At 33.8% G+C, this 22,804-nt stretch overlaps 1 protein-coding gene across 1 annotated transcript; it reads right to left on the bottom strand.

Moving 5' to 3' along the window:
* Positions 1-14,854: 14,854 nt before the first annotated feature.
* LOC132742833 (macrophage scavenger receptor types I and II-like) lies at positions 14,855-22,225 on the bottom strand. Its single transcript, XM_060731329.1, has 4 exons — positions 22,019-22,225; positions 21,133-21,395; positions 20,673-20,779; positions 14,855-14,971 (listed from the first exon to the last, which is right to left on the bottom strand). Exons 1-4 carry the CDS (start codon positions 22,153-22,155, stop codon positions 14,855-14,857), a joined length of 624 nt encoding a protein of 207 aa, XP_060587312.1. The 5' UTR covers positions 22,156-22,225.
* Positions 22,226-22,804: the final 579 nt, after the last annotated feature.

Below are 22,804 nucleotides of genomic sequence, written 5' to 3'. Positions count from 1 at the left end.
AAACTTCACTTTTTACGATAATTTTTTGGTTTTGAAATGTTAATTTGTTGTAAAATCATTCAAAGAATGCATAAATGTTAAAATAAACTACTAAATTAAACGGATAAATGCACTATATCAAAAATAAATCTTATTTTCGTAGCCGCGATCTTATTTTCGCGAAAATAGCTTATTTTCGGTATCCATCTATACCGCGATTTGTGTAGCAAAAGTTTTACAAGGGTGGGTGGGGTACAGTCTGTCAAAATTACATAAATTTAGAGAAAATTAATCTTAAGATATTATTTATTTGCAAACTTTCATAGTTTTTGTCGCTCTCACACAGATTGTCATTCTAAAGTCATTACAATATGAAATAAAATAGTTTGTTTACATTTTTTTTACTCTTTAGACTCTAGTTTGCTTGTTATCTGGTTATGAACATTGTTATGAACTTAACTCTAAAAAAGCAACAGAAAGTAAAGTATCAAACAACTTAAGCAAGATTTAAACCATACCTTTGTAGCAGTCTATGAATTTTAATTTATTTAACTTCAAGTTGTCTTCAGGTCTTGATTCCTCATTTGCAGCATCCTTCATTTCCTGGAAAAAATCGGAAGTGACATCAGCAACATCCTGGTCACCCATTTAGGTATAAGACAACTAAATTACTAATAACATATCAAGGGCTTAGCTGCCCAATTTAATTAAGAACACACACAACCAAATATGTATTAATTATATAAAAATGTTAAAAACTGAAATGCTTTATCGTATTTAATCATAGCAACTTTTGATTTTTAGGTGATCAAACTTTCATGAATGCTTAGGCAACCATGAATAGAATGTTAATGAGTGAATAAATTTATGTAATATTTACGAATATTCCAGCAGTCATAAATAAATTCCTTAATAAAAACATAAAAAAAACAACAAACAAAAAACTAATGAGTGAAAATACCTCGAATGAAGTATCATAATATACACAGTTACATTTAAATTCCGAAGAATTCCTTAACTGAATTGCTCCTTGAACCATCAAACCCATTATGGAACTCTTACTGATATAAGATGTAGCATTTGTTTGTACATATTTGACAGTGACAAACATCAGTAATGGTACTAAAAAGAATTTGAATATGAGAGGAACTTAAATGTTAAGTAACCGTTTCTATAAGTAAAAGTGTTGGCATGGACATTTTGAATGACTGAAGTTTTATTTACTCAATATTTTTGGGAAATATTTGAAGAGTACTGTACCTATATTGTATCTCATTGAATTATCTTAATATCCATTTCAAGCATGACTGCATTAGAAAGGGTTTCCAATTATTTTTACTTTTTCACTATTATTAATATTATTACTATTATTATTGCAAACATGACTAGATATACACAATGTATGCAAAAATATAGCTGTGAATGTATATTAGTAAGTAATTGATAAGATTTTTTATTTCTTTTAATAGTCCAAAGATGTAGATAACATCTATATTATAGATCTATGTCTCTACTTAAAACTTGTAAATTTATCTTTCTGCATACTGCAGATCGTTTACTTTAACCAGGAAATGAAAAAAAAACGTGGAACCTGTGGTTTGTGAGTTAAGTTAAAGGTACCATACAGAATGGTTTAGCAGAATTGTAAGTTCATATTTTTTAGCTAATTTTTCTGCTTGTCTTCTCCATAAACATAAGATGTACCCAAAACATAGATTAAAATGTTATACAGGACGAGACGTAATGGGAGCGAATCGTTCTGTTATTGCAGCATGAATATGAAAAAAAAAAAAAAACTAAAATAACACAACAACAAAAAATCGTTCACACCTTTTTGCTTATCTTTTATAACGTTTACAGATACGACCTTTAAATCTGCAGTTTATAATTTAAAAATACAGCTACTTTCAGAGCATGTGAATAAAAAAAAATTGCTGTGAACGTCCTGGAAATAAACAAAGTGGTGAAATGTACAATAGCCTACCATTGAATCGTAACCTTTGTATACGTTTTTGCTTAAAACAAAACCTTCTGCACCTTCTCCCGACGAAAATTTAATGATTTTCATTAAGTAAAATGTCCTCTTTGGGAAAATTAAAAGACACACTTACATGAAAATCGTGATCCAAAATGGCGGCTTGTTGGTGAAAATATTAACCAATCAGGTGATTGCTGGTGAAAATATTAACCAATCAGGTGACTCCTAACATAGGTCATTGAAAAATAACGCGGGAAAACGTTACTCTATCACAGATTGGGTAAAATTTTACACACCTCATCACGTGGTAGTAGTAAATTGTGTATATGGTGTGTACGAAGTCCTATAAGACCTATCAAAACGAGGACTCCCAAATTTTTAAAGGAACAACAGAAATCGTGTTTTCGAAGCTAAATCGAAGAAAACAATCTGAGGACCCGAGTGTAAGTCCTCTAAATCGAAACCGTCCTCAGACGGTAGGTCATTTTTCTCGCACAGGTCCTATCATTGATACCTGAACAAACACACGCACGCACGCACGCACGCACGCACACACACACACACACACACACACTGGGTTTGAAATTATCAACCTTAACCACACGGCCACGGACGCCGCCTACACACTGACATGACGATGTGTTATCACGTCGTTGTGTGATTAAATACTTGTAATGTATATTAACGCTAACATTTTTTAGCATGATGACTATTTTTATAAAGGCATGGGAAACAGGCCCACGTAAAGAAGATGACGTCAGATGTTTAACGGATACGAGACTACTGCGCAAAACAAAATAAGTTACAACTCATAGTTATCATAACAGGAAAAATTTATTATTATAGCGCATTTATTGTATTTGAATCAAGAAATTTGCATTAAAGAACAGTATTGTAGGACATTTACGGAATCATAAAATAATACGTTGGCCACACAAAAAGAGTTCGACAAATCCATGTTCACAACGCCAGGAGTTATATACTCTGGGATGTTATGGGTTTTATCTACCGAAATAAAAAACCCAGACTTACTTACCCACAGAAACTAAAACAACGACTTTACAGAGTACTTTTTAAATACCAATGCACAATATTGACAAAAATAAAATATCACAATATGCCTACTGCGTGGGCTATTGTGTGGATTGTATGCAATGTGCAAATTACTTCCTTTATGCACTTCACAGTATTTTACTTTAAAATACATTTTACTAATTGTCATTAAATAAGTATGGATCTTGAGGCAAGCTACTTGAATTATGTTTTATTATGTAATTTCAGGGAAATTTTGTTTTCCCCTTAATATCATATAAAGCAGGACGGGATTTCAACAACTTCAAGTGCTTTACGCACACATCCACTACATTATTAAGTGTCTCTCAATTATAAACTCTTGTTTGGAGTGTTTGTTATATAAAACAATAAACTCCATGCGATATGATATCTTCCTTGTTCTATTTACATAAAAGTATTTATTCCAAATCATGAACATATCAGCCACTACATGTTTCAATAAAGAGAAATACACTTGGGAAACGTATTGACACTGGAAGTAAAAAAAAAATCAAAAGAATACATGTAATTTTTCTTTTTCTTTTCTTTTCTGAGTAAGTTAGCCCATGAAACTGTTTTATATTGCAAAGACAATATGTCAAGTGTCATTTAAATAGATGAAATTAGATTTGTCGACTTAAATTTTCCTTGAAATTTTCTTTCTAAGATTTCAGCGAGTATTTTGTCAGAGGTTCAAGATTACTGTAACAAGTTGAAAATGTTGCAGGCTCGGTTTGATTGAGCCTGCTCATGGACGGTACTGGCATGTGCAAACTACCGTACACGCCCCTTAGCGCCGGCTTAAGCAGAATTTAACATTTAAACACAAAAATGATGAAATTTTGAATTTAGAAACATCCGCAGATGTATTCATACGGCGGTTATCATGGAACCTTCAATGTGACACAGTGGTGTCATTCCATGAAAAGCGGCGTATGGTCCACCCAAAAATAGAATGCGTCTGCCCTAAACGAGATAACAATGGGCGGAACTAAATAAAATGGAATTTTGAAAGGGGATCTGAGGTTGTGAAGCCGGCTTATCACTGACAAGACGTCAAAAGACAAATTTAAAAAGCATGAAACATATCCTATGGGTGATTATACAGTTTTCAAGTAGGAAGTTGAAAAAGGCCAAAAAAAAAAACAAACTAAAATACCATCTAACATGTATATACATCAATAATGTCGTGCTGAACGAAGTTCAAGGATCGAAAATGTAACATCATTGAAAAAATGTCCGGGGAGACTTTTTACAGCCGCCACACGGCGCAAACCACACGGATGTGACAATGAAATAGAGAAAAACAGAATTCCTAAAGAGAACCCAACACGCCAAAATTGAAAATGTTGCAGGCTTGGTTTGATTTAGCCTGCTCATGGACGGTACTGTCATGTGCAAACAACCGTCCACGCCCCCTAGCATAGCACCGGCAGAATTCAACATTTAAACAAACAAAACCGTATATACAACCGTATTTGAAGCCCACTCCATGTGTTAGCCTTACCGTGTTAAGATCGTATATAAATCGTATGGATCTTTCGAGACCGTCCCCAAGACGGATTAACACTCAAAATCTCATACAATCACGGTACGATTTACACGAGTGCACAGAGGGTTTCATGCGATCGTCATAGATCAATACTGTTTAAATACGAATCAAACATGACAGACACGGTATATAACGGGTATACATGATCTCGCACGACCTCGAACGGTCATGCACGGCCTGTACGGTATCCCGAATTGTACACTGTAAACCACAACCTCAACTGCAAGATCTGCCAAGAGTACTTGCTGCATCACATTTTTAGAATGCACCCCATGAAAATGGTTCCCACGCACACAGGTAATACAAGAAGGCCAGCCGGGGGACCCAACAATGTCTATCATTCTTGTCATGATTTCTTATTTCCTTATCCTGCCATATTTTTTTTGATGCGTTTATTTAAGGTCGCCGCCGGAAAGCCTATATGGGCGACCGGCGACCGTACACTCAAGTCGGGCCATCCTAGAGAGATTTTTTCGTCGATTTATTTCCAGCTTTATTGGTGGAGGAAGACCCCAGGTGCCCCTTCGGCCATTATTTCAGGCATGAGCAGGCACCCGGGTAGAACCACCGACCTTCTGTAAGCCAGCTAGATGGCTTCCTCACATGAAAGATTTCGACCCGAGTGAGGATCGAACCTACAGCGGTGAGGGACCTGCGTTCTCAAGTCAACGACCTTAACCTCTCGGCCACGGAGGCCCCTTTTTCTGTTGCATCTGGCACCGTTTTCTATAAAACTATTTTGCACATACATAGGTTTTCTTCGTTGAAAGTAAGTTAGAACATTTATGAAGCCAAGCCATCAAAATGGGTCAGTGTATATTAAAACATACATGCATGTGCGATAATTCGAGCATAACTCGAACTAAAGTCGACCTTGTGAAACCGCCTCCGTGGTCGAGGGGTAAGAGTCGACGACTTCTAATCCAGTTGCCTCTCTGGCATGGGTTCGATCCCCGGGAGATGCTTTGGTACTTGAGTGCGAAGGAAGGTTGTCTAGTACTGGTATAACTCTCCAGGAACGTTGGTAATGAAACTACCCGCCTATATGACTAAAATACAGTTGAAAAAGGCGTAAAATGAAACAAACAAACAAACAAACGACCTTGTGAAAGTCGAGTAAATCGAGTACAAGTCGTGTTTAATCGTACCAGACCATATTTGGAACAGTACAACAATCATATGTATTTGTATGCAAATCATGTTCAAACCTTGCTTGACCGAGTATGTCCGTGCTGAATTCGTAAATACTCGTGCTACATTCGAGTCTAACTCGTACACCTAATCCTCAGGCACGATTGGAGCCAAATACTCGTACCGGCTTATCAGTGTGTAACCGAGTAAACCGTATGGGAACCGTGTGCCAAACCGTGTTCTGCGTGAAATATGATCAATGAGATCAACAAGGAAGGGCGCGATTAACAAGTGGCAACACAACAAGGCGGACCTCAAACAAAAACAGGAGTGGGCACAAGGCAGAGCACTAAAATGATAAATAATTTGTAACTGTTAAGGAATTCAAAGACAACAAATTAATGATTGATTAATAGGTCCACAAAGTCAAAGGGCACAAGGGAAGGGGACAGGAGACCCGGAGAAGGGAGGGGGTAAATTAAAGAAAAAAAGAGTAGGGGCTTAGCGTAGACGAGGCAAGAATTCATATTTGATCAAAGTGAAAGTCTACAAAATTACATTTTATTAGCTCACCAGACCCGATGGCTAAGGGTGAGCTATTAGAATGAAAAGGTGATGCTCCGGCGTCCGTCGTCGGTCGTCATGCGTCAACAATCGTCTTCTTCTCTGAAACTACTAAGCAGATTTACTTCAAATTTGGTCCTTAACATCCTTGTAATAGTCACACTTGAATTTGCTCATGTCATTCCAATTGGCCCCTTTTAGGGATCAACAGAGCTAAAAATAGAAAAACCTTTAAACATCTTAATCTACAGAACTAATTGATGAGTGATCACGAAACTTTGTCTGTAGCATTCTTTGAAAGTGTTTTATCAAGTTTGCTAATATTATTTTGATTGGCCCTTTTTAGGGGCCGCTAAAGCTAAAAATAGAAATACCTTTAATGTTTATTTCCAGAGAACTAATTGATAGATGATCACCAACATTTGACTCCAGTATTCTTGGGAAGTCTTTTATCAATTTTGTTGATATTATTTTGATTGGCCCCTTTTAGGGGTCTCTAAGGCTAAAAAAAGAAAAAGACCTTTAAAAGCTTCTCCTTAATTAATTGGTGGATGATCACCAAACTTTGTCGGTCGCATTCTCGGGTAGTGTTTTATCTCGTTTGCTCATATTAATTTGATTGGTCCCTTTTAGGGGCCAGGGGCCACTAAAGCTAAAAATAGAAATATGATGAAATTTTTATTTCTAGAGAACTAATTGATGAATGATCACTAAGCTTTGTCTGTAGCATTTTTGGGAAGTCATTTATCAAGTTTAACAATATTATTTTTATTGGCTTCTCTAAGGGGCTGCAAAAGCTAAAAATAGAATTACCTTTATATGTCTACTTTTACAGAACTAATTGATGGATGATCACCAAACTTTGTCTTTAGCATTCTTGGGTAGTATTTTATCAAGTTTGCTGATATTTCTTTGATTGGCCCCTTTTAGGGGTCAAAGGAGCTAAAAATAGAAAAACCTTTGATACGTGTATCTTCTTCTACAGAACTAACGGATGGATGATCACCAAACTTTGTTTGTAGCATTTTTGAGTAATCTTTTATCAAGTTTGCTCATATGAATAAGATTGGACCCTTTTAGGGGCCGCTTAAGCATAAAATAGAAATATTTTTAAATGTATATTTCTACAGAGCTAATGGATCACCATACTTTGTCTGTAGCATTCTTGGGTAGTCTTTTATCAGGTTTGCTCATATTAATTTGATTAGCCCCTTTTAGGGCCTGCTTAAGCTAAAAATAGTAAAAACCTTAAAATATCTTCTACTACAGAACTAATTGGTGGATGACCACTAAACTTTGTTTGTAGCATTATTGTTTAGTCTTTTATCAACTTTGCTCATATTAATTTGATTGGACCCTTTTAGGTGCCGCTAAAATTAAATATAGAAATATGTTTAAACATCTCCTATAGAACAAATTGATGGATGATCACCAAACTTTGTCTGAAGCATTTTTGGGTACTCTTTTATCACGTTTGCTTATAATAATTTGATTAGCCCCTTTAGGGGCCGCTATAGCTAAAAATAGAAAAAAAACTTCAAACAGCATTTCCTACTGAAAAAGTTGATAGGTGATCACCAAAGCTTTCATAGGTAGTTTTTTTATCAAGTTTGCTCATATGAATTTGATTAGCTAAAGCTGAAATGCCCCATGTCATGGCATTTCTTCAAATTATTGTTTAAACATATTCTATGCTCAAATTAAATATAAGAAAATATTGACATTCCAACACTGAAAAGCAGTTATTTCTGGTGAGCGACTCAGGGCCACCATGTCCCTCTTGTTTAGTTTCTTTCGTTAAATTTTTGTCTCGTCGATAGATTGTTTACTTTAGGGCAGACCCATTCTAAATAAGCCAAAAACGGAATCGCTGAAATAATCTCAAAATGACAACATTTAACATGTTGCAGGCTCAATTGAATTCAGCCTCTGTTCATAAATGGACAAGAAAGCGCAGGCTACCGTCCTTGTTCCTTAGCATCGGTTTAAGCAGCACAGAAAACGTGAAACCTTCTTTGCTATACCGACATTCTATAAGGACATAAGACTTTATTCCGAAACTTGTAGCATATTGAATACCATCTACTATATTTGAAAAGTATTATTAATGTTAAAAACTCTGGAAGAATGGTGATCCTTAGGAATAAATTCTTTACGCAGAATTAAGTTTTTAGAGAGGATTCCTAAATAAATTTCCATCCCTTGAAAAGCGGTGTAGTGTCCCTAAATAATAGAATACATGTGCCTTAAACTAGAAAACAATGGACGGAACTTCAAAAATGGAATTTTGAAAGGGGATTAGAGGTTATGAAGCCTGCATATCACATACAAGACGTCAGAATGCAAATTTGTATAATGAACTCTGACAAGTAATTTTGTTAGAAAAAAAACACAAACGTATCAGTAGATATTTCAAATATAATTTCAGCGGAACATTACATTCTATCATCTTTATCTAAGCGTTGATTCAAAGTTATTGATTCAAAAGGCATTGGCGTTGCCAGTTCTGTTCTTTCGAAATATCTTGAATCGTAAAAATCTTGGTTAAGTAAGAAACTGATACAGTGTCAGAAATGCGATAATGTCAACCAACGATTCACTCTCCAAAAGATCACAATAAAGGGCCCTCCTGTCAGCGACTGTCAGGTCCTAAACGCAACAGTAGTTATTTAATAGAAAATTATTTCCAAATCTCTTTGCATTTTTTGATGAAAAATTCATTACGCTGTTTGCCTAGCTACCTGACGGGTTTTTTTAAGCGAATACTAAGAAAAAAAGAGCCTATTGTCCGTACATTTAACGGAAGTGAAAAATAAGACATGGGGCTAAAAGGCTTTAAAATGTATATCTGAATGCGTGGTTACCTAAAAATGCAATAGAAATATATTATCACAACTTGGCAGATAAAGCAAAGGAACCAGAATTACGTTCATGAGGCAATGTTTTCGTAGTGACTGGTAGAGTTCAAAGACACGATCGAGGCTGTAATAACGTGTTTGGTAAATAATAGATTATTTTATTTCAAATACTGCTTCATAATATTCAAACAAATTCTTAAATAAATGCGTTAAATATGTAATAATTATATAATGAATTTTTGAAATAAGCGGATTATTTTTTATGTTTACCTATTTTATTACCTTGATTTTAAAAAGGATGACGATATTGCTCTAGTCACGAGCACTTATTGTCCAGCAATCTGTTGTTTTTGTGTATTTGTGTCTTTTTTAAGTAGACAATTTCATTTTGAGACGTAAGTTATTCGTTCCAATTCATTCATTATGTAATGCAACTTCTCTTATAATTTCCAAAGTTAACAAAACAACCTGTTTCTAAGTTGTAACGTATGTACTGCAATTCAATACAACACGGGGGTAACGTCACACAAAGTCATGTTAAATGATGGCATCATTAAGATGTGTTGAATGACGTCAATATTAACTGTTACGGCCACGGAAACGTCTCAGAATCAGCTCAGCTACAAGAATATCGTTTTTGTTTCCGACTCACGGATTAGATACATATTTTTGCATGATGACCGATTGTGTCGACTATTGTATTTTTCAACCGGTGTGATATTTGGCGCTGATTACAATGTCCCCAAGGCAAAACTTACATTTACGCTTGCAAAATGATTGGTTACTTTCCGATTCAATTTTTATTATAGTTTTTTTGTCATTTACAGCTTCTCTGTGGCAAAGAAAAAGTCGGGCTATTATGCTTGTTGCGGTATCGTTGTCGACGTGCGAAAACTTTATTGTAGCCCATTATTCGGTATCAAATTGAAAGTTTGAATACTTAATTTAGACACATCGCAATAATAACAATCAGTGTAAACAATTAGTGTCAGACAATGGTAATTGTTCTGAAAGTTTTTTATTTGGAGTTTTGCACCTTTTTATTTAGCATTTTTGTTAAAATGACTGATTATAAGTTGGATGATTTCAAAACTTGAAACTTGTAATTCTTGATAATTGTTATAAGGCACAGCTATAAGACAAAGATCATCATCCTGAAACCGACACATTTAGAGGTAATGCCTTTTTATAATTAAAATATTAAAAATTGGTAATATATAGTAGTTTTCATTGACAGCAGTCTTTTTACCTTATACGGTGCTGTTGTTTGTTTAACACTCGCCAAATTGAATCAAATTTTCCATACATAATGATGTATTTTGTTTCAAGTTCAAATAATTCGAATAAAATTGTCATTTTCCACTTCAAAAAAGAGTAAACAATAATCGCCTCAAAACCCGAACACAGCAAAATTAAAACTATTGCTCACTTTAATTGAGCCAGTTCATGGACGGTAGTGGTAATTACAAGCATGTACTCGACCAAGGTGTCATTTTTCTGAATTAATTTTGCACTCTGTCACTTTCTAATGATTTAGATCATCTTTAGTAATTTTGTTTCAAACTGGCATAAATTTGATCGCAACTCGTCTCTTTCTGTTTCAAGCTTATATGATTTGTGTTTTATTCTTGTTCTCCGTTTAAGGATTGCATAATCATGATAATCCGATAAGTATGTCACAAGCGTATCGATGTGAGTGTACACCATCTTTTTTAAACTTAAATTATATTTGTAGTATCTTTCGAACAAATGACGAATCAAACCAACTTTAAACATACTTTTGAAAACTATTTTTGTTCTACGGTGTTCCATTTGGACAATCGTGATCTTTTATTTTGTCGTTACTCGCGGTGCACAATGGTACGTACCATAGTGAAAACGCGATGGTACGATGGTGAAATCGCGAAAGCGCGATGGTGAAAACGCGATGTTATTTCGCGTTTTCACCATCGTACCATCACGAGTTCACCATCGTACCATCGAGTTTTCACCATCGCACAATCACGCCATAGTGTTTTCACCATCGTATGATCGCGTTTTCACCATCGTGCCATCGCGTTTCCACCATCGTATCATCGCCTTTTCACCACAGTGCCATCGAGTTTTCATCATCGTGACATCACGTTTTTGCCTTCTCACCATCGCGTTTTCACCATCGTACCATCACGAGTTCACCATCGTACCATCGAGTTTTCACCATCGTACGATCGCGCCATGGTGTTTTCATCATCGTACCATCGCGTTTTCAGCATCGTGCCATCGCGTTTTCACGATCGTATCATCGCGTTTTCACCACCGTTCCATCGTGTTTTCACCATCGTGACATCACGTTTTTGCCTCCTTACCATCGCGTTTTCACCATCGTACCATCGCGTTTTCAACATCGTGCCATCGCGCTTTCACCATCGTACCATCGTGATTTCACGATCGTGTCATCGCCTTCCGGTGGACATGCGCAATAATACATTTCTATTTAAAATGTTTGCCTTCTCATTATGAAACCCCGCACCCTTTCTATTTTCCTATCTTTGAGATCTTAGTATTAAAAACATGAAAAATAACTAAAGGCAATCGCTCCAAAATTAAAAAAGAAAGTTGTGATCCTATGCACTGTACATATGAAGTTTCAAGTTGATAAACAGCAAAAAAAAATGCAAACATGTATTTGTATTCTGTATGTGCACTGGTCATACTGACCGAAAGGCGATGGTTCGAAGGCGCGATGGTGAAAACTCGATTGTACGATGGTGTAAACGCGATGGTATGATGGTAAAAACGCGATGGCACGATTTTAAAAACGCGATGGTACCATGGTGAAAACACGATGGTATAATGGTGAAAACGCGATGGCACGATGTTGAAAACGCGATGGTACCATGGTGAAAACACGGTGGTATCATGTTGAAAACGCGGTATAACATCGCGTTTTCACCATCGTACCTTCGCGACATTGCGATTTTATCATCATAACATCGTGTTTTCACCATCGTACCATCGTGTTTTCATCATCGTGTCGTCGTACCATCGCATTTTACCATCGTGCATCGCGGGTAAGGACGAAATCAAAAATCACGATTTTCCAAACGGAACACCGTATTGTTTACTAAAGAACAATGAGATTATTACATGTTCTAACGTTCTTTTTGCATTTAACATTTCAGTTGAACATGGTGGAAAAGTGGTTGTATATGACATCAATGGTAATATTTTCTTCATCTTTTGTGAATGTAAAACTTGACTTAGTAAGTAAATTTTCTATTCTAAATAATATATTACATTGAAGAAAAGATAAACTTTTGATCTTATATTTACATTTTTTTTTCCTTTATAACATGATATTCACGACGTTCTTTATTTTAATTAGTATATTTTCAAGATGAAGTTGGAAATAATAAGAAATCAGATGGTCATGGGGAATTCATATTAAGAATTAAGGTAAATTCAATCTACTGTAAAATATTTAAACCCCCCGTGGATGTGATATTCCAAGTTCATTTTCGAAACAAAATTCTTGAATCATCGTAATCTATAAATTAAAGTCACAATCTTCGAATTAATTTTGGAACAATAAGTAAGCCATGCTGTTTTTTTTTTAAAAATCTATACATTTCCGATTAAATGTCTAAAGAAGTATTTTATCAAACCATATTATCTGTAAAATATCCTCTCGTTTAAAATAGCCCACGTATATTCTGTAAAATATCCCCTTATTAAAAATAACCCAAGCAGGTCTCCGAGAAAACGGACAAATGCAGAATCAGGTTGACGCGTGTAAGTTTTAAAGTAGAACGGTCTGGTTTCTTGTTTTAGTTGTTTAAAGTGATTTTGTAACAATAATTTTAGAGTCTTACTTAACTAAGTTCATCAATAACCTGTTTTCTAATTAATCTGTAAACCTTTTTACATTTGACATATTTGTGTGTCTTGTATGAAGATAAATTGTACTGTTGGTGGGACTGAAAACATGATACAATGGTCCATGTGGGTTTTCCTGTCTTGTAAGGGAATAAATTGTACAATGTGTGTTAGCGACTAATGTGTCTTGTATGCAAATGTTTCTATGAATCGGATTGATCTGGCAGACATTAAGACGGCGAAAGAGTTTCTAAAGTCACTGCACATATTTTGCTCAACATTTCACATGTAAATCTTTTACCTTGGAATTTATTTTAGAAGGGAAAACGGCTTTCAGTTAAATGTGGTTAAGAGTTCAAGCCACTTGCCCCTCACCGCTAGCAGTTCGAAAGCTGAAAATACTTAGAAACTTTAATTTATTTAATTATTTAGACGCTATCCAGCTAGCTCACTGTATATCGGTGGTTCTCCTCATGACTCAAGTTCCCAACTTCGCCTTGTACGTGAGGTACTTCCCCCACTTTCCCCGCCAGGAAAGTCTGTAAAACAACTTTTACAGTGTTTGTGCGACCTAAAACCAAACAAAAAATGAAATTAAACAATTTTGAATTAATTTAACCCCTGACAATGGTTGAGATTTTAAAGAAATGACAAAGTTCTTAGATATGTTGTCAATTATGAATTTATATAACTACATCTATTAAACTAAGCAAACACTTTTGTTGGTCCATGTTAATATCAAATTTTACGAATCCTGACATCAGAACACTTTTATAATTTATAGGAAGGGTAAGTTAATTATTAAACCAAACAAAAAATGTAAATTAATGTCAATTATTTTGATTTGGTAAATTCTGAAAGTATCAACGGTCATCATATTGATTTGTTTTATTTGAATTCAAAAGGAACATCTTTATTTCTAAATACTCTTATTGTTCCTCGAGTCAACAATAAAACTCTTTCTTTGTTTAGTTGTCACTAATGGAATTTTATAAAGTTGTCGACCTTTTATTGTGCTATATTCATTGTAATAAAGATTGCAACATCCTGTTTTTAGACAGAACATTAAGTCAAACATTTAATGATATGTACTTGATTTTCTTTCTATTTTTCAAATGTTTTATCATGTTAAAAAGCACTCCACGAATAAGGAACTATAGTGAGTAATAACATTTGATTTGTATTTTTGTATGCTTTGACACATGCACTGTATCGTCAAACACATTGTACCTGGCACGATAATTTGTTCTGAAATCTTTGCTGACTGTCAGTCTGGTGGCTGGTAGCATATATTTTGCCAGTTTAATCGATTATCCGATTATGTAAAATACAAGAATACAGATTGTATACACAATAATATAACTCAATAGCGTGATGAAGTAGTGTTTATTTCAAGGTCCTGTACCATTTCATAAACGTTTAATATAAGAATAAATGATAGTTTTTTCATGTGTTTAAGATGGTCTTTAAATGAATAACAAAACAATTCTAACGGTCAGAATGTGATAAGTCGCAAAATTATCGTCGGAAATAACCCGAACCATCAACCATCAATTCAAACCTTTCAAAAAATAATAAACATAACATACATGTTCTTAAAAATGTAAATATCTGATTAAATGTAATGACAGGATGAAAGTGAATAAATCGGTGAACAACATGTATCTAAATGGGAAAATCATGTGGACTGCTTAACAATTTCCTTTCCTCTTAAGCGAAGATGTTTATTATATCAAATGTGGCAACATTCAAAACCGTAATAACCTGAATAAAACAATAGTTTACCATTTGATCCATACGATTTAATAAATTTAACAAACACATTACACTTAAAGCTCATATTAAAAAAGTTATTTAAAATTTCGTTGGAGTCATGGTGATGTTTTACTTTTTCCAGTTGAATTCAAGATGACCGACTTTTGTATCTCCCGGCTCTCCTTTTCGTCCAGGAATTCCAGTAATACCAGGTGGTCCACGATTTCCTTTCAGGCAAAATGCTCCCTATTTGATAAAAAATGAAACTTTCAAAATACAGATGAATGGTTTTTCAAAACGATCTACTAGTAGTTATTCTAAATAAGTCAACCTGTAAAACATTAGGATATGTTTAACATAAAAATGAAATGATATATTTAATACAAGTACTATCACATTTTTTTATTTGCCAGTTTATATTTGTATGTAAACATATCAGATTTGTTTGACCGCATTAGAAAAATATCACAAATTTCCATTTATCAAAATATTTCATAGGCTCAAAAGGAGAATATTCCCTTTCAGCTATACCAGACTAAATGGTCCTCTGGCCCGAATGGACGGATGGAAGACACAAACTATCGTGTGATAATCGAATACGAATTTTTATATTTAGCTTTTTTTTAATATGTCTACATGTGATCTCAGTCTGTTTTATATGGATGCATGGATTTGTATAACAATATTCGATTTGCCATCTTTTTTCCATTCAAAATATGTTTAAAGAACAGGTATTTAGGTGAACTATTTCTCAAATTCTTGTCACACCAAACAAAAGGAAATATTATGTGTTTTATAGAATTTCATAAAACCAACAGGGCCATGATGACCGTAAATTTCTCAAACCCTATTGTTGCCTTTTTCAACACAGAAGTAAATAGACCACATTGGACAGGTCGTTTTTCCACAAAGCCGCATGATTTGTAAATCATTTGCAACGATCCGTTAGGAAATATAGTTTTCAACCGTATTTAAATGCGTTTTCCTTTAAAACACTATATAAGGAACGGGGCAGGGCCAATGATACTCTAGCGGCATGATTCACAGAGCATTTCTAGAGCACTGGTAAAGCTGATTCTACATATAAAATAAGAGAAAATAAAAATGCAGTTCTGTATGCTGTAAAGTATATTTGTTCAAAGCTTTGTACATAGGGAAAGAGTTCGAGTTCTATATTGGTTGATAAAATTATAAAATCAATTTAAATATTTAAAATAAATTATAAACACCGGCCATTTGTTGACCGCAGGAACTTGTTTATAATAAATGTTTTTATAAATGACTTCAAGGTATTACTACATGCCAACTATTTTAACTTCTGCGATTGTTGTTTCTGATAAAACTATTTTTAATCAAGTTTACTATATATGACTTTGTTAACTAAGTGACCCTAGAGCAGGATTATTTCACAAGATGGACATGACTTTGATACGCCCAAAGAAAACATAGGGACGTATTACAGTCAGGCGCTGTCTATCCGTCTGTCTGTTTCGTAAAAATAAAGGAGAGTGCCTATGTGACTATAAGTAGTGAACAATAAGTAACTGTACTCTCTTATCCAGCTTTTAGGTGTATGTTTTGCGTTAAGGTGGCTAATAGAACAATAGGGAGATCAGTGGAGTATCAACATAAGTAAGTACTGTCCCGTAAGAGCGTCTGTATATCTGTTGGTAGAAATTGCTTTCCGCAGGATTACTTTTAAAGTATTCTAATGATTGTGTTTGTATTCGGCATATATAAGTATGTTATGTAAAACCTGGGGTCAAGTTTATTTATCGATGGAACACAAAGTTGTGCCATTTTTAACCAACTATTTTGTGAAATTATACATGTCCGCAGTTTCACATTTGAAAATTTATTATTGGCAATATCCCTTTATATGCAAATATAAATGTTTAATCATCATTAATTGTTAGTATGCTATAATCTCAAAAGAAAGTGAACAGTATAAGTTATTCTTTCACATTTGACAGGAAAATATTATGTATGCTACTTACAACAATAAATTCTTATATCTATCTTGATTGTATACTTTTGACTTTGATATTTTCTGTTCAATTGACTTTCGGTATTGTTTGAACTTTGAAAAGGTGCAGTACTATTCAAACCTACAAGTCTACTAACAATACTTTGATCCCATATATTCGCATTTTTTTAAATGTGCTTTTAGCAATTGTACTAAAATCTGAGTTTGAAAAGAGTAGTTTCACAAACTGATTTTCCTGTAACAGACTATAAGATTAATGGTTTTCATTGCTAAACAATCCCAGACCCGAGGGTCAAGGTTTATATACATACTCACTTAAGTTCAGATCTACATAATTCTTACATGTAGATTTGACAACCACCGGGTATGTTTCGTCATTTGGATTTCGCGACAAAGCTTTTTTAGCCATGCAAACAAACAGATATCCATTAGATATAACATTAGAATATCGTTGTCCTTGGAAGGAAGTCAATTGTTGAATTATGTTAGAAAAAAAGACGGAGTGGGCCAGATTGTTTTGCTAGTTTTTCTACCAGTTATATGGACAGCGCTTTGTGTGTTCTCGAAATCGTGAAAAAACCAACATGTACTAAGTATTGGTTTTCCAGCGGTTAAAATAAGAAACCGCATCGCTTTTGAAATTATAAAAGCTAGCCGATTATTGGCTTTTTGAAAGGTATCGAAAAGGTAACAACCTTCTGGTGGTAGCCGGATCCCTATGATCAGATTGCATTCATATAACTTTTGTAGTGAAGAGAAATACGCCTAATATCTCAGCACTGTGCATTGTTGTATTTTAAAGAGTCTTATTTTGAACTCCTATGGGGACTTGAACCATTTATATGCCTACAGGTATCTGTGAAGTTAAAAAAAATCAACTTAGTGCTTTTAACGAATTTTGGATAACGACGAGTAACAGAAAACGTACGCATTGTCATCACAAAGCTTCCCCTTGTGTACATGTAGGCGAAAACCCTGATATGTTTACCTAGGATTACAAATATGAACTTTATATTAAATTGCGTTTGTCATTACAAAGCTATATAATCCCGAAGATTTGTAAAATCTTAGTGGGTATTTACAATAAATTGATAAGACATGCACAAAGGATGGAACGTATAGATTTTGTGTCGCCTTGAATAAGGGTTACATTTGTCGGCGGTGTCGGCGTCGGCGATGTTGTCGACGTTGGCGGTGGTCTCCCGTCAGGCTTGACCGGAGCATAACTCAGTCACTATAAGTCGGATGAACTTGGTATGCATGCTTCTTTCAATGACCCTTAGTGCAGTCAACAAAGCAATACTCTGCGCTTTTCAATTTTGAGTTATTGAACTTTATTAATTTCCATACTTTATTTTTGTACGGGCAATGTCTTCAAACGATAAAAGCTTTGAACTTGAAACAAAATAGGATGATAGATCTCATTAATTAGAAGTGTCGTGCATAAGAACCATTACTCTTAACTTCTTATTTTTTAGTTATTCCCCTTTGTTAATGTTCATACTTTATTTTTGTCGGGGCCATTTCTTCTTAACTATGAAAGCTACGGACATATGATATACAGTGCAATGTTTGGAAACCCGTACTCTGTATTTGATGATTTTTGTGTTATTGCCTTTGTTAATTTTCTTGCTTAGTTTTTTTTCCGGGCCATTTCTGCTAAACTATAAAAAATTCGACTTCAAACTTCAAAGGATGATAGATCATATTGAAAAGAAATGCAGTGCACAAGAACTGGTACTCTGTACCTCTTATTTGTTGAGTTTTTGCCCTTTGTTAATTTTCATATTTAATTCATGGCCTGGACATTTCTCCTAAACTAAAAAAAATATATGGCCATGAAACTTTAAATCTCATTGAGAAGTGCAGTGCACAAAAACCAGCACTATGTTCTTCATTATTTCAGTGTAATTGCCCTTCATTGATTATAAAACTTTATATTTATCCCAGCCATTTTACCTAAACTATAAAAGTAATGAACTTGAAACTTCGTAAGACATAGATCTTATTGAGAAGAAGAGCAGTACATAAGGACCGGTACTATGTACTTCATGATTTATAGTTATTGCCCATTGTTAATTATTAGACTTTTATTTTCGTCCTGTTAATTATTATTGACTACTTTATTTTTGTCCAGGGCATTTCTCCTACACAACAAAAGCTATTCAAGCTACATCAATCCTAATGTAACTTAATGTTGCCATCAGTTCAAATGCCACTAAAGTTCAAGGTTCATATGCATTGTAAGAGTGGTGTTTGAAAATTACCTATATTAAAGAAGAACATGCCTAAAGGACAGCAATACTGTTCACAAGGCGACTCATCCGACTCACAGAGTGCTAGTTTTATTCCAACATACACATAGAAAGAAAATTAATTAAACTGTTCACAAAGTTAAACTTTGTTAAACGGAAAATTTAATTTTGACGCTATTTGATTTCCTGACTTATATCTGAAGTCATATTTATTTTCTTATACCGCACATAACGCGTGTAATAATGCTATTTATTATATGATCTAAATATAGCTGCAATCTCATTCGACCAAACAGTAGTCTACAGAACTTTTTATTCAATCATATTCACTGGGTGAAGCATCATATTCACTGGCCAAATTGGATTTTCCCAGTCTAAAATAGATTGAGACTCATATTCAATGACCATATATCGTAGACTGTTAATTACGCGTGATTATCAAAAAAATAATTGTTACGTTTTGTTCTTTATGTAAAATGTCATTACTTTACTATAATTATAGTTACACACACTTGAATAAGTTTGCTTCTTTAAAAAGAAGCATGCGAGTGGTATTTTGCTACTGTGGAAGATTTGTTTAAATCGAAAATATTTGTTGATATTTTTGCATAAAAGACTCAATGAATGGTTATAAATTTACAATTATTTAACAAAATATAATGTATTATATATATTGAATATAGTTTCATAATGAAAGTTTGTTTTACACTTCACTTTTTAAATTTTGAATGATTATATGCCGGGAAATTGACATTTTCTTTGCGCATTAGGGATATGTTTGCTAAAAAGAACAATTTATGTTATTTCATCAAACTTAATTTAAAATAAATGATATACACATGTAACTATATTTAAAGTAGTATCAAAATAAAAGTTTCTAATAAAATTCAATAAGCACATTTTCGGTTAATGTTTTGGTAAGTATATAAAAAAATTTCCTCTACATTTTCCAAAACGAGCATAAAGTTTGACCATTTAAAGTCCCAGATTTACATAAAAAATGTGTAAATCATTTGATTGGAATAAACAGTATATTAAAGCTGCATGCCTCCAACCAAAATATTTGAGGAAAATCTTGAATAAAAATTTGTGCCATTGCGCCACCATCCTCCGTTGCGTTATTTAGTTATACCGGTTCAAAAGTTTAAGGAGCAGTAAAGTTTCGGTACACGGTTCACTCGGTCATAATAAAAGTGCATGGTGATATTGTATATGTAATGTTCACTGTTACTATTAATCGAAACATGAAATAGCAAAACGCTATTCAGAAAACAATACGGTAATCTATTTATACAATTTAAAGGATTAAAACGGAAGGAAACATCCACGTAGCGATAAGTAACAAATATGATATTTTCCGATTTTTCTATGTACCGATTTGTTCACTTCGATGTAAATTTTTCGTTTAAGATAAGTCGTATTTTGAAACGGATCATCCGCAAAAATGGATGCCACCAGCAATCAGTCTGAACACTGTGGAGAGGTCTGATGTCCTCAGACTTTTGCAATATTGAAATAAAGGATGCCCTACTTTTGGTTTTATGTACCATATTCACGCTTAATATACTGAACCTATAAAATTTAACCTTGAATATAAGATATGCACACGCCGCAAATAAATGTATACGTTTGATGAATTGTGTTTTTTTAATTTGTTAATATGCTATTTAAAAAAACTTTTAAATATGAAATGTAAAATACATACATTAACTCCAGGATATCCTCGGTCTCCCCTCATTCCTGGAATTCCCGGGATTCCTGGAATTCCGGGCTCCCCTTTTACCCCTTTTATAAATTTCAAAGGATGCGATGCTAAAACAGGATAATCAAGCATTTAAAATAACCATTATAAGTTTGCCTAAATCCAGTGTACACAATATTAGATGACAATATCAGATGATAAAATTTCTGTCACAAAATTATCAATGTTTACAGAATTTTATTGAATATGGAAAGTTAAAGAATAGTTCATAAGATATTAGAATAATGTATTATACAATTGTATTTTTTTTTGCATATCTCATCTTAGTTTATTTTTCTGACTCTTCACTTACTGGCGTTTCAAAAACACATATTACCTCATTCAAACCAAAACAAAATGGGAATTTAGTGCCATCAAGATTTAAAATTTCTATACAATCGGTCATATTAAAAATAAGACGTACCAAGTCTGGCGTCAACTTTCTCTAAGATAGACTGTTCTAATTTACCAAGACGCTGCAAGAAGTCGTTGAAATCTTGCGAACTGACCTCCGACTGTTTACCATTATCTTCATTTACGGTCGCGTTTTCATCTCTACTTTCCTTCAGATGATCAGTCAAAGTTTGGTTTTTGTTTGAGTCACGGTCGTGTAGAGTTATGAAGCACTGCTGACATCCTTTGTCTGGTAGCACATTCAGTATACTTTCTAATGCATGGTGAAGCGTCCTGAAAAAGAAATTCGTTTATCCAAGAAATATAATTACTTATATAAAATTTAAAGTAAAAATGCAATATCTTGCACAAGAAAAGTTCCCTTCTTTGAATGCAGCGTATCAAATTAGTTTCACATAAGTCATTACTTAAACTGCATTAACAACAAAAATACATATTTTGCGAGACTTAAGTATTTGTAAATTTGTAAAAATTACATAATACGAATTAACAGTTGGAGCATAACGAGAATACATTTTTTGTTCGTTTTTTAAATCTTGATTAAAAATAGAAATGGTAAGGTTTAAATGGATCTCCGAAACGCTGTTATAATAAACTATTGCATTTTGTAGTTATATATCATTCAAAATCATAACTCTTTTATATTCCTGTTAAGCTTTTTTCAAAACAGCGTCATTAGAGCATTCATAACGCGTCAGTGACGTTTCTTTCTAAAAGCAGAAAATCGTGTCCGCTTTACATATTAAGAGCAAGGTATCGACATATTTCCTTATTGTTTATGTACTCGTATTTTATCGACGGTAAATTTCATTTTCCACCAAACCATTTAGAAAAAACATATTCAACCTTTAGAACGACTGAAGTCCGCTTTAAGCCTCAAATAAAACAGTTCTTACCTCATTTCAGTAAAAGCTTCTTGTATACGGTTCGATAGCGTTTGATCTTTTTCTACTTCAATACTACAATGTACAGTTCTCAGTCCATATACAAACAAAATAAAACGTATAATATGAGTTCTTAAATAAATTGCCATTTCCTCTTTAAAACAGCTCTAACACCAGTAAAACCGAAAATCGACTTTGACTGTAAATAAAAGCCTCCAAAATGCAATACATCTGCCATATTATTAAATTAGTGTTATCAGCAGCCTTTTACACAGATTCTTAAAATAAATACGCGTGTACGATAAGCATACAAGTATCATTCAAAATGCTGCATATGTAGTTTATGAAGAAATTAATCTAGCTAACATCTAGCAAACATCTAATGAAAATGTTTTATAGTAATTATTCACTGAATATTATTAGAATTAGAATATTTGATTGCGTTTTACGTCACACAGACATAGTATATGTCATATTGCGAAGTTACAGCTTTACTAAAATGGGGAACGACCTCTTGCGCCCTTCCATGCGTTATTTCATGCACGAACGGGCAATCTACAATCAGAATCTAAGCTTTATGAAACTTAATACAAAACGTTACTACTCAAACAAAATTTTTTGCAGAATGTTATGTATGCAACATATTACATGTATATAATTTATATCTGACCAGTTGGTATTTCAAATATTATCATTGTTCTATTTTTAGAACATAAACTACATGTATGTACTAGAACTTTCTTAACTGTTGTAGAAAACTCATGCATTATAATTAGATAGAAATTTCCGGAATGATCT

The sequence above is a fragment of the Ruditapes philippinarum genome, unplaced genomic scaffold, assembly GCF_026571515.1.
Source record: "Ruditapes philippinarum isolate M1 unplaced genomic scaffold, ASM2657151v2 ctg4667_1_1_1_1, whole genome shotgun sequence".
Lineage (NCBI taxonomy): Eukaryota > Metazoa > Mollusca > Bivalvia > Venerida > Veneridae > Ruditapes > Ruditapes philippinarum.
The sequence above is the reverse complement of the archived record's forward strand: the minus strand, read 5'-3'. Positions and strand labels throughout refer to the sequence as shown.

Coding starts and splice junctions, on each gene's coding strand:
- LOC132742833 (XM_060731329.1), bottom strand. CDS start 22,155: ATGGCAATTTATTTAAGAACTCATATTATACGTTTTATTTTGTTTGTA. Junction 21,396..22,018: donor GAAGCTTTTACTGAAATGAG/GTAAGAACTGTT, acceptor TTTCTTTTTCAG/GACGCTTCACCATGCATTAG. Junction 20,780..21,132: donor GAAAGTTGACGCCAGACTTG/GTACGTCTTATT, acceptor ATCCTGTTTTAG/CATCGCATCCTTTGAAATTT.